At 36.1% G+C, this 13,673-nt stretch overlaps 1 protein-coding gene across 5 annotated transcripts in view; it reads right to left on the bottom strand.

The window, feature by feature from the left end:
* KCNH7 (potassium voltage-gated channel subfamily H member 7) overlaps nt 1–13,673 on the bottom strand; it is a 244,058-nt gene that overhangs the window by 59,903 nt on the left and 170,482 nt on the right. For all 5 annotated transcript variants that reach the window (XM_030488008.1, XM_030488010.1, XM_030488009.1 and 2 more), the window contains one exon: nt 1,967–2,392. In XM_030488008.1, coding sequence (XP_030343868.1) covers nt 1,967–2,392 — 426 coding nt within the window. The remainder of the gene's footprint in view (nt 1–1,966; nt 2,393–13,673) is intronic.

The raw sequence follows: 13,673 nt of genomic DNA, 5'->3' as shown, positions 1-13,673 counted from the left end.
GGTGTGGAAGAATGATGTTCAGGGTCAAATCCAAAGGACATTCCTTCAATGAACTTTGGAATTGGTCCCTGTTGTAATTCTTGATGTTGTAATTGGATGTACTTCCAATCACTGAATGTAATTTTTGGCAGTGACGAGTGCTCAGTGATCAGAAAGGGATGCAGACCACACCTGAAAGGGAATGAAGTAGTCCAAATTAGAAGCAGTGCCGTGTCAAAATGTTTGTCTTTCGTGCATCTGTGGTATCAAAACCACAGAAAAAAAATCTGCAGAAAGACTGAGGCACACTGCAGATAGTGAACGCAAAAGGTGATCAAATTTCCCTTGAATCTCTGAGCTTTTTAGTCACCTTTTGAATAGAAAAGTTCTCTTTTGGGAGACTATTAACATGTTTCCTTTGTCCTTTATGTTACTGTCTCTCTTCTTACTGCATTTCCTTAACAAAGTTTATTTCTACTGCATTCTATAATCTGTCTGTTTCGCTACATTCCTCATTTACCTTGCATATTCATTAGGAATGTTACTATGACTGCCAAATTAGACCACATTATTATAATGATTCTTCAGAAGTACAGGAGACAGGAAAACATTCTCATTACACAAAATTTAAGAAAACGGGTTTAAGAAAAGCATGACTGATATTCATCCTACTTCTGAAATTTTTAAGGCTAAATATGCTCACAAGACTCTCAAGGTGCATGTAGGTATGTGCCAATGGTTTTATACTGACCTGCAAAGGTATACTTAAAGAAGTTTAAATGTAATCTGTGAGGGTAGCTAGAGTATGCTCAAAATTCACATCAGGCTTTTGGGATGGACATAAAAATATTTGCTGTCATAGAAAATGACTTCAATAAGAGGGAATTAATTTTAAAATGAAGACATTTTTACATTCTCTATCGTGACACGGAGGCTTACAATCAGATCAGCAAATTTTCATGCTAAATCAGCAACTGCTGATTAATCTGTAGTTTTCACCATTCTCTTCTCAATTAATGAGATGCACATAAGGTCAACAAAACTGTCTGTTTCCCTTTTGTTAATATATGCAAAACATTATTTTTAAGAAATGGATTTCTGTCCTTTGAAAAGTGAATGGTTCATATTTTGCTTGGTTTGCTGCTTTTTTTTTTTTTAAAACTGGTGTATTGTATGCATCACAAGACCCCCCCAATTCTCTACTTGGCAGTTCACTTTTCATCAAAAAACATGTTATAACTTTAGCTCTTCTTAAATTAAATAAAATTCTTTGGAAGGAGGCAGAACTGGGTCAGGCATCCAGAACATAGTGTATGCTTTATACATCTTTGGGCAATTTTTGGATGCATATATTGATACTCTTTTAACCTGTCGTACAGAAAGGGTGAGGACATCTGTCATGTCTGGCAAGGTTAACCCCATATAATCTTTTTTTTTTCTTTTGGTAGTCCATATTCTTGATAAACTAGACAACAGACATATCTTTTTGTTAACTAGTATAGTTTACACTACAACTCCTCTGTTTCGCACTGAGTAAGCATCTGACCTAAAGACTTTGAACAGAGAAAAATTATTTTAATGCTTTAATGCCAACACAACACTTATATGCATTATGTGCAGTTTTTAAAGAGCAACCAGCAAATACAAGGAGCAGTTCATAAATAAAAGCATTTGAACAAATCCTTCATACATGATATATTTATTTAGTTCTTTGAAATGACAGGGTCATTTCAAAAGACATCATAAAGACAGTGTCAAACGTGGTGTAACTGAAAAATATTAGCTGAATCATTCAACTTGTTCTCCTGTCATTGAAAGCTAACATTCTACATTATTAAGGAAGGTTTAATTTTAGTTTAACTTTAAAAGATGGGCTGAACTACTAAACAGCCTATTAACTGACAAGCAAAAAGTATATCAGGATATACAGATTATGGTAGTAAAGTCAAAATTTAAGATTTAAGATTTCTTAATCATTTAAGCTTACCTCTTCAGAGCCAGAGCCAAAAATCAGCAGGTCAAAAGGTATTGCAGCAACCATGTCAATTAGGAACCAGCCTTTGAAGTAGTGAATTGCTATTTTTGCTGGGTCACTTACCACTTCTTCATTCTGGTTTACATATGTTGTTCTGAAGTTTATTAGAATGTCAATGATAAACATAATATCCACAATTAAGTCTACAACATTCAGTGGGCTGCAAGAATATCCACACTCTCTCCTCTTCCGTTCCTCACTATCATTCAGAAGGAAGGCAGCAGAGTAAGGGGTGAATATGGCGGTGTATATTACCAGCAACAGAATAAGCCAGTCCCAGACGGCTTTGAAAGGACTATAGTGCAATATAGTAAACTTGTTGATGCGAGGTGTCTGGAGTTTATATTCTGGTAGAACATCAGCCCCTAGGGATAGAACCTAGAATGAGAAATATACTATGTCAATAATCAGACAGTGCATCTATTTCTACTTTCTGTAAACTTAGCAAATACAGGGCAAACTTTAAACACACTATATTCTTGCTTTGCAGATAAAGCTTCAATTACTTTGTGTTTTGGCAAACTAAACTTCTGTGAAATTCATGATCTCTGCCAGGTTCAATAAATTAATTGATAATTTTACGCAATAGGTTGATTCTTGTTCCCTACCAATACGTGGCATATCTGGTCCATAAAATCTGCATAATTAAGCATGTCATCAAATTCGTTTATCCACCACATGGTAACCTCGCCAGATTGTTCATGGCCAGTGAGTGACTTTTGTTGCAGTGATGTAGTAGTTTTCCCCCAAAGCATATCTATTATCATCGGCTTAAATTCATTACAAAAGAGTCTACTCTCATTAGAAGATGTTCAGGTAACCAGAAATTAAAAAGTTAATGAAAAATCTGTGAGTGTCCTTAACAGCCGTCTCCACTTGTGTGAGTTTTGTGGTGTGTAAAACTTCCATGCACAGGCAAATTTCACTGAGGCTATAGTTCTAATACAGCTAAAGCTGTGACAAAGAAAGGCAGCACAGAATTATTGCCTTTTGCTTCACTTCTACTTTTATCAGTGCCTAAAGCTTGTTATTATTCCTTTAAAAGTATGGATTTGTTATCTGTTGGCATTATCTAGGTTAGATTTCAATTTTATTTGGAAGGGATTATGTTTGTAAGCACTGCTTGATTTGCTGGCTCTAGAAACTGACGTTTGCTTTGTTGCAAACAACAAGCATAGTGTGGGCACCAGATAAAAAAAAATCCTTTGGCTGCTCCTCCAGTCTAACTGAACTCTGACATGAAGGAACAAAACCTTTAAGGATAACAAGGTAAATTAAGTTTTTGTCCTTATTCAATGCTTGGCATAGTTATAGAGACTGTCAGGATTGATGTTAATTACTGCCTTCTACGCTGCAAGTGCTCTCCAAATCCTATGGGACTCAGATTACCACTTCATTTTACACAGACCAATGAACATCAGATGGTGACTACCTTCAGTTACCAGCCATTTGGGCAAGTGACATATTCAAGAAATCTTACACCCATTTTCCACCATTACTTCTATTTACTTCTTATCCCCCTACTAATTAAAAACAAAGATCTGTTTAGAAAATCAGATCTTTCAAAAGTAATTATAATGACCAATTATAGTGAAACGAAATGAAGACTGGAAGGACAAATATGTTGTCAGCAACATAGCCCACTTTTATTTGCTTTTTTTTTAGCAGTAAATAGTTTGGGATTTGAGATTTCAGCTTTTTCAAGATTGAGGAATTTCATACTCCTCAAACATAATTTTATAAGATTATAAGGGTCAGCACACTCCTTCCTGTTTACCTTTCCAATAGCCAGTGTTGTATAAACCTTAGATCCTATCCTTAGTAATCTAAATGGCAATTCTTATTCAGTGAAGTTCTGCTCTGAAAATGTTGTGAGAACACCAGGGTTAATAACTGCTCTTCTCTTTTGAACTGTGAAGAAAAGAACTATTAAGCCATCCAAAAGATTATATGGTACCTTCAAGCAGCCATTAAGCACCATGCTGAGGTGATGACGGAGGCTGTTCATCTATTTTTTATATTGTAACTAGGACTTACACTTAACTAATGGTGCTAGCTATTTTTCTATGCAATAAACGCACTTGCTGACAGCAAACTGAAGCATAGGCATTGCTTAGTCTTTTAAGCAGTTTTAATACTTTTAGATCCCCACCTGGTGAGTTCACAAGAATGTTTTCCTAGTATTTGAGAGCAGTGTGAGTATATGTGGCAAGGGAACTGCTATTTATAAGATTTATATCAGTGTTCTCTTTCAGGATTTTCAGACCATGGAGGAAATGGATTAGACAACAAGAACAATAAAAGCTTACTTCACGTTTCTTGCAGTTGCTTGAAAATTGCAGCCAGTATACTTCAGAGCAACAAGTAATGTGAATTGGACTTACTCCCCTGAAATATGGCTGCTATTTCCATTTTAGTTACATTTATTCCTAGGTTGGTTTAGGCTGAGTTAGGTGAAACTGAAGGCAAACAGTGGTTAAACTCACTGACTGCTAGGATCTGCTGTGCAAGAACTCTCATCAGCAAGTAGAAAAAAAAAAAATCCAGCATGGCCTGTAACATCACAGCTGTGTGACTTCTGTTGACAGTACATGGAATTAAGACTGACAAGTCCTTAAACTGGACAGAAAGTTTTTCCAGTAGGTTTCCATGATCTTTCCACTTCTCTCAATTTATAGAGAAAAAAAAACAAAACAAAAACCTTTTAGGGTGGTGAGGCAATGGCACAGGTTGCCCAAGCAAGCTGTGGATGCCCCCTCCTTGGAAGCTTTCAAGGCCAGCTTGGATGAGGCCTTGAGCAACCTGGTCTCTGCCAGTGGTGTCCCTGCCCGTGGCGTCCCTGCCCGTAGCAGGGGGGTTGGAACTAGGTGATCTCTAAGGTCCTTTCCAACCCAAACCATTCTACAATTCTATGATTCTATGATAAAACAAACAAACAAACAAACAAACCCTCCAAAAACAACACAACAAAACAAACCAATAGGACAAAATGTGGGAACAGCAGTATAAAAGCAGAAACGGATCCAACTTTACCTTGCTAGCTTTTTAGAGACACACGAAAGGAGAGGCTGTCTCATGGCTGTTTCATATTTATAATGTGATATAGAACTTTACATTTTGCATTGCTTACTTCCATGCAGTGAAAAGTGAAAACAAACACTCATTATGTAACTATTTTTATTTGCTGGACCAAGAGAAAGAAGATGAGACTTTGTTTCTAGAATAAAAATCACAGTTGCACATCCATAAAAAAAGAGGAAACACATTATTTGGTTTCATGTTGGCAGTTTCAATAAAAACTGATTGAATATGAGGTGAATTTATCCTTTTGCTTTGTGTAACATCCTTGCAAGGCTTTGGTACTGGTGTTGGCTAATCTTGGCCATCATGGCTAGATGGAAGACTTCAGTGTACTTAGCGATCTAGTCAAAAGACCTTTACTATTGCCACTTGCTTAAAATAGATGTTGACAAATTCATTGTTCATAGAATCATAGAACAGTTAGGGTTGGAAAGGACCTTAAGATCATCTAGTTCCAACCCCCCTGCCACACGCAGGGACACCTCGCACTAAACCATGTTGGCCAAGGCTCTGTCCAACCTGGCCTTGAACACCGCCAGGGATGGAGCATTCATGACTTCCTTAGGCAATCCATTCCAGTGCCTCACCACCCTCACTGTAAAGAACTTCTTCCTTATACCTAATCTAAACTTCCCCTGTTTAAGTTTGAAGCCATTACCCCTTGTCCTACCACTACAGTTCCTAAGGAAGAGCCCCTCTCCAGCATCCTTGTAGGCCCCCTTCAGATACTGGAAGGCTGCTATGAGGTCTCCACGCAGCCTTCTCTTCTCCAGGCTGAACAGCCCCAACTTTCTCAGCCTGTCTTCATAGAGGAAGTGCTTGAGCCTTCTTACCATCCTTGTGGCCCTCCTCTGGACTCGCTCCAACAGCTCCATGTCCCTTTTATGTTGAGGACACCAGAACTGCACGCAGTACTCCAAGTGGGGCCTCACAAGAGCAGAGTAGAGGGGCAGGATCACCTCCTTTGACCTGCTGGTCACACTTCTTTTGATGCAGCCCAGGATACGGTTGGACTTCTGGGCTGCAAGCGCACACTGCAGGCTCATGTTAAGCTTCTCATCAACCAACACCCCCAAGTCCTTCTTCGCAGGGCTGCTCTGAATCTCTTCTCCACCCGACCTGTAGCTGTGCTTGGGATTGCCCCGACCCAGGTGTAGGACCTTGCACTTGGCTTAGTTAAACTTCATAAGGTTGGCATCAGCCCACCTCGTTGTTAGTGACATTTTATTAACTTATCTCTTCTGGACAGTAAAATCTTCTTATAGTTTGGATTGTAAGACACACGACGACTAAAGTATTGCAGTATTAAAAAGCCTCTGAACCTTGGGACATGATATGATAAGAAAGCCAAACTTCCTTGCATCTTACTAAAGAGAAGACTATGATGAGAAGTGGCAAAAGCCATACTAGCTCCAATGAGTTTTCTCTTAAAAAAATTGAGGGGTATTCCACCTTCACGAAATACTATCTCATGCTGGTTTTGCTGGTGAAAGCAGGAATGTATTTTTAACTGGTGTGTTTTACAAGCAGTATTAGGTGATAAGATTTATTCTATTTGTAATGAGAAAAATTAAAAGTTGAAGAAACTGTATTATGTTTTGCCTTTGAGTAAAGACCTTCGATGTAAAATTCAACTTTTCCTGTGTGTTCCTGTTTCTCCCATTCGCTGTTAAAAAATCACTGCTGCAAGTTAGAAGACTCTTCATTCAAATACATTTTTTACTGAAAGTCTTGCTTCAGGTGCTTCACACAGAGAGGCTGGTGAACATCTTTTACTCTTTCTAGGTTCATATGTTCACTTTCTAAGATCACAAGTTCAAGGTGGTGTTTATTAAAGAAGGCCTGCAATCAGATACCCAGAAAAATATGGAGTGAGATTAAAGTAAATGTGATAAAATCTCACAGTTTTAGGCAGATTTATCTTTCTGACATATTTGGTAGCTTTCAGTTTCTCAAAGATACTTCTTCCCTGTACAATTTCTTTTGTAAAATAGAATGTGTAGGTAAAATGCTAGATAAGATGTTGGGTGATCTGGTCTCTGCCACCGAGTTTCTTAGTGATCTTAGGAAAGCTGATACTTAACCTCTTTAAATTCTGTCAAGTAGAAAGAATAATGTTTACGTACTACACTGAAAGCATCTTGCAAAGAATAATGAATGGAAAGCATCCATAGAAGCTGTCACACAACAGTTACCACAAGTTATCCACATTCTTACTCCTCTAAATCTAGTTGATTCTTTTTATTTCTAAGATTAATTCACACAAGTATTTGTCCTCTTCTCATTTAATTTTGAGTTTTTAACCTAATGGGAACATTTGGTTTATTTTATTTCCAATTTGTTTTTATTTCCTGCATGAAAATACTTTGGTTTTGTTATCTATTATGCAAACTGTACAGGTTCAAGAGACTCTGAGAGACCCATATTGCTATGTATCACATATCTATTCATAAGTTTTGTTCTGAGGCATTTTCAATTTAAATTTATTAAAGAGCGCAAATGGTACAGTAAAAACCAAAGAACTAGAAGCAAACACAATAGTGCATTAATAAATCATAAATGAAATAAATTATAAGCCATCTGTTATGAATACCACCATGAATTGTTAAAGAAATACTTCTGTCAAACCACTGCAAGGATTTACATGATGGTTTCCTAGCTATTCCAGCACTGCATGAGAGCCAGCTGTGGGGTTAGGGTTATTATATGCTGTACCATGGCTCTTCGAGCAACTGTAGAGCTATGCAAAGCACATGAATAAGGAGAACAACCAAGAAAGCATGCCTCATGCTTTCAAGAAGTACTGAACTCATTCTGTGAGGATATTGTGACTGCATGGACTACATGCTATAAGCAAGTTATTCAAGAAGCATTGGAGCTTTTGCACTTTCACTAAGAATTCACAGTATTTTTGTGCTGTATATTTCCAAACAGACAGTAGATACATGGTTAATGTACACTCACACAAACAATATGTAGCATGTTTACCATGTAGGTAAGACCTTTTATCACTGACAGAGCTAACGCACATTTGGAAAATTTGAACAAAGAGCAATGTTTGGAGGTGGCAAAATGAGAGACATATGGAGTGGGGGGAAACCCAACGATTGTAAGGTAGATGGATACTGAGTATATCTACACACAAGGTAGATGCGGAAGTTTGATGGGTGCAACAATAAATTAGCTTTTCAGAAAGGTACTTTCTTATGTCTCATGACAAAGTGTGTTTCATTTGAACTATATAAATGATGTAGTTATAATCAGTACTAAATACTGTTTTGTCACTACTGCTTTTGCCACAGATGAATAAAAGGAAAGCTTGTGTTAATAAGGTTAGCTCTTGCATAGCATCTTTCATGTTAAGAGAATTTCGTAAACATATAATAAAATTCAAACTATAAATATAGTCCCAAATTACTTGGGGACTTTAAAATACACGTTTATTTCACCCACAAAACATCTTGCGTAAAACTATGTAAGATGCTACCAGTCCACTCATTGAAATACAGTGTTAAAAAGATTTATTTCTAGGAAATACTGTATGACATGAAAAAATATTATTTTGCCAATAGCTTGCTGGGCTCGGTCCAGTGCTAGGTGCACAGCCCTGACAGATGAATGGATGATCACTCCTCCATCTTTAAGTCAGGGAAAATGTAGCAAATCAAGCAACATGTCAGCTTCTTGTATGTCGAGAGACTTGAATATCTTTATTTTGAGTAGATATTGAAGAAACTTTAAAATTTCTCATTTTATAAAGTGTATTCAGCAGACAAGATATGAAATTTACGTGAAAATGTAAACAAGATGATAATGGAATAAGGATAGTTCTATTAGAGACATTATTGTGGCCGGTCAAAAATAAGAGAAGGAATTCAGAAGAACTTTCGACTTTTCAGATCTTCTAATCCAAATGCACCTCAAAGTTGAATCAGAAAGCCAAAATCATCCATACTTGCTATCTGAATATAACAGTGGAAGGTGACTAAATTAATGAAATGCAAAGCATGTTCTATTTTCTCAATGAACATAGGCAACAGGTGATATGAGAACATTCATACCCTTCTCATTTTTATAGGAGGTTTCCAAAGATTATTAATCTAGGTTAATCTCAATAATGTTTAAGTAATTTCCTCCAAAAATGAACACCTATTTCTTTTTTTTTTTTTTTTCCCAGCAGTATTTTTAACTCTGTACAACTTTCTTGTGGATGACTAAAAAATCACGGAAGGTAGCATCTCCTAAGTTCGAGTAAAGCTAAATTAGTATTCCTGTTGCTCTCTGATGCAGGTCATGGTGCAGAATGAACACTGTCAATATTATCCAAACACCCTTAAACCTTGAGTAAAATCTCTTCCTTTTAACAGGCAGTTTTGAACTCATTTCCAAATCTTTGTTAGCAAGGCCAATAACAGTACGGAACAGGAAAACTTGAAAAAAAAAAAACCAAGAAAAAAGAAACATGAAGCAGACACAGAAGCTAAATCCATATTTATCTAATAATTACCCCTATTTCTAGTGATTGTAGACCTTACATCTGAATGATAGCACAGTTTAAAAATTGAAGCAGTATTACTTTAGCTTTAAAAGAGGATACGATTTTGCATGGGAGATTTTATTTGGTTTGTGGAACTCTCTTCTCTTGATATAACCTTTCCTGGCTCTCTTTTCTCCTGTGTATTAGTTCTACTAAAGCTGCCAAGCTATAACTAACAAGGACATCTCTTCACCTATCTTCTCTGTTCATACCATCACCCCGAGACCCCCTACAAACTGGACCTGCTAAAGAGATCTCTGAATCTAAAAAGACCAAAAAATAAATATTACATAAGTATTACTGAGCAAATGGAAATTAAACCAACATTTGCTCTCTGATGGTAGCCATTACATAATTCCCCAGAAGACTATAACATTCTTTCATATTTCAGTTACCTTGATAATCATCTTCCTTGATGTTGACATGAACAAGTAATAAGATTACACCAGTAATGAAAGAAAGCTGAAGTGCTTTTGATTCAGTGCACCCTTCGAACACAGCATTATATACTGCTTTCACACATCAGCATTGAAAGGCATTTTTACGTATAAAAGACACTTTTACATGTTTTTCAAAGGATAGTCATTTAACATCATCTTCTTAACCAAGAATTACTAATGCTGGCAAATGTTAACACTTGTCTTCATTTTACTCTTTTGTCTGTATTAAATATTTTAAACTTTTGTAGTTGACAATTTGTATATAATGCTGATACTTAACTTTATCAGACAGTTTGAAGTATAATCATGAGGTCTTATAACACAGGTGTTTTAATGTCTTCCATATCTTTTTAAGTTAAGCTTTTGTGAAAGCAAATCTGCTGCTATGTGAATATATGACTTGTCCATGCCAGTCCTGTATGTTTCCCGTTTGGGACTTCAGATACAAGAAGATACAAGCCCTTCTTATTTAAAGAATGGACTCAATATTTCTTTGTTTGCAGGCTCAGAAATAGCACAATAGTTTGATTTCTTTTTTGGACTATGCCCAAATATTCACCAAATGTAATTTGAAGTAGGTATTGAAACAGCACTTTTGTTGTTACTGGCTGAACCTGAAAAACTCAAAGCTTAGCTGAGTGTATTTTAATAATTTTTATTCCAGAAGTCAATCTGCAAATAATTAAACCTTTATTGAGTATATCAAAGAGAGACTTTGTGGCATTCTCAACCTAACTGATATGCAGAACCACTGGAAAGGGTTTTGGGTATTCAGTAAATTAGTGTTTTGGAGGACCTGTGATTTGGTAGGCAATGAAAAATCTATTTGATTTAGTGTTAAGTAATTTTCATAATAAACGTCAAAAAAATCTCCGTGAAGTTGAATGTTAATCCTGTTTGCTGGTGTTAAGATTTAAAAAAAGAAAAACGCAAAATTCGGAGACCTAGACATAAAGTCTTAATATATTGCCATAAAACCTGATCATTTGATTTTGGTAAATCCACAAAGACTAGACTGACACTGATTTAGAAAGGTCTTGGTCATGTATGAGTGTACCAATGCTGCTGTGACTGTTCAAGTTACATTGGTTGAACTGTTCTATCTCTGCCTTAGATAGTTTACTTACAATTCCATCTTTGAGGTTTTTGATATGGATTCACTGGTACAGGTGAATATTTTGCTGCCTGCTTGCTTTCTGGTGCTCTGATTCCTCTTTGATCTCCTGCATTATAATGTGTGCATTTTTTGTGTAGCTGCAGCTGCAAACCTTTTCAGATAGAAAGACCGTCATCTCAAGCCTGCCTCAAAACAACTGGTTCCTAATTGCCTGTTTCCTCCAAGAGAGGAGAGAAATGCTGTGTTCCAGCCTTTGCTGGGGAGGCTTGTGGAAAACAACACTGTGCAAGTAATATGTTGCCACCAGGGCGTTACATGGCTCTTTGCTGTCCCTGTTGGCTCAAGTTTTAACTTTTGTCTTCTGTAGCTTCAACGTTATAGTACTGTAATAGCAAGTTGCTTTTGAACTGGAAACAGAGGGTCTTTTAGAAGACACTTTAAAATACCCAACATAAATACATGAATTAGAGTGTATAGTTGCAAAATGGGGTAAATATATAAGGATCAGCTTGAACATCAGAAAAACTTTTACATGTTTCTCCTTCTGTGTATCATAAATTTGTATTTTAACATTTTTAGAATTAAAAATTATCTCTCTGTATATGTTTCTCCTCTGGTCTCCATATTTTCTGTTTAGGACTGTCTTTAAAATACATTTCATTGTACTCATGATAATACTTTACATCATGTCACCTAAAATATATGATGAAATAGAGAACAAATATAAGATCTGATCCTGTGGCTGAGGCGCACACTCACACAGTACATCTATTCACCAGTGACATGACCCATCTGCGTACAGTGATCGCCCTGAAATTATAGCAGCTGTACTGAACACTTACTGGCCTCTCACTAGTGCTTGCACCATATAAATGTAATCATATCCATGAACACTGAAATCTCCAGAAATGAAATAGTACGAGAACAAAATCAATACCGCAATATCAAACAAAGAGTCAGGCCTTATTATCAAGTTTGACCATCCATGTGAAGAGAATTACAAAATTATTTGTGGGCTTAAATATTTACAAAGATTTCTCATTCAATTAGTTTCCATTTGATAGGGTAGCATCCTTCCTTGGTGATGACAAAACCTTCCAAATCAGACTCAGATTTGAGAGCACTGGGACTTCTTGGGAGTGCTGAGTGCCCTACAAGACTGAGGCCATCAGGTGTCACATTTTCTAAAGACTATCAAATAATTAGGTAAATCTATTCTGCTAAAGATATTTAAATACATAGTAACCCAAAATGTTCAACTTGTCCAGGAAAGTTATGCATGCCATTAGATTAAAGTAGTAGAACAGACTTCTCATGCTTGTTCAGTAAAATTGTGCAGGTTTCATAGAATAATGTTTATGTGGTTATTACTGTCAAACAAAATTACTTCACCAAACATGCAATAATTTAGAAAACTCCATATCTCTAACCTATTACTTATTTTTCCATGAAGATATATATTAAAAGAGAGGAAGTATTTTTATAGTTCATTTTCAATCCATTATTTTCCATGACAAAATTAAGAAATGGCTTATAGATCTTAAACCTCGGGAGCCTCTTCCTGCCAGTCAGTATGTAATTATTTTCATGTTAATGGGTAATGTATCATCAGAGCAACACTTAGAAACATACAAATTTACTGAGTGCACTTTACTGAACTTTAAGTCTTAAATTAGTTATATACAGATTATCAAAGAAGGAGATATTAACTGGAAATTTTTCGCAAATGTTAGTGCCAGAATATGTATTAAAAGTTGTGTAACCCTCTTTTTTAAAATTCACTGCAAGGTGTTATTTCAGAAGACAGAAAATGCTATCATTCAAAATACCAAAGAGTTTGTGAGTTATTCATTGCTCTTTTGGCAACACTAACCTGTTAACAAACATTCATGTATCTGACAACAAAACATCAAGGGTCACATTTGTAATAAGGGCTTAAATTATTGCAGTGGTTTTTAGTCACTTAAAAGATATTTTCTATCACTTGTTCATCGTATAACAAAAAAAAAAAAAAAAAGGAGATTTTGTGCTCGGTGATGTTATCGCATCTTCCTCACAATATATATGAAAAACATATCTTTCGTTATCCATTTAGACTGGTTTGGTAGCTGCCAAACATTTCGATGCAGAACGTAAAGGCTGTAAGAATAGCTGAAGTGCATGAAGTGAAAATGAACCAGCTACATCCATAGTTTGGTTTTATGATTATAGTACTTACTGACATGACTGCCAGGAGTAAAGGAGAAAGGGAGAAAAGTTCCATATGGATACATTCATATTTAAGTTTAACCTTCAGTCTCATAGTAAATATTTTTTCCATAATCAGCAAAATAATCAAACTTTAGTTTCCAGAAAATTTGCATTTTGTTATTAGACCCCTTAGTGTTTAAAAAGGTGTGAACTGCAGTTGAAACTGCTTTGTTAGCTGCGGAAAAGCTTGATTTAGAAATGACCATCTTCCCTGTAGCTCTTCAATGTTTATGC

This window comes from Strigops habroptila, chromosome 5 (genome assembly GCF_004027225.2).
Source record: "Strigops habroptila isolate Jane chromosome 5, bStrHab1.2.pri, whole genome shotgun sequence".
In the NCBI taxonomy this organism is placed as follows: domain Eukaryota; kingdom Metazoa; phylum Chordata; class Aves; order Psittaciformes; family Psittacidae; genus Strigops; species Strigops habroptila.
This window is presented reverse-complemented; position numbering and strand designations above follow the sequence as displayed.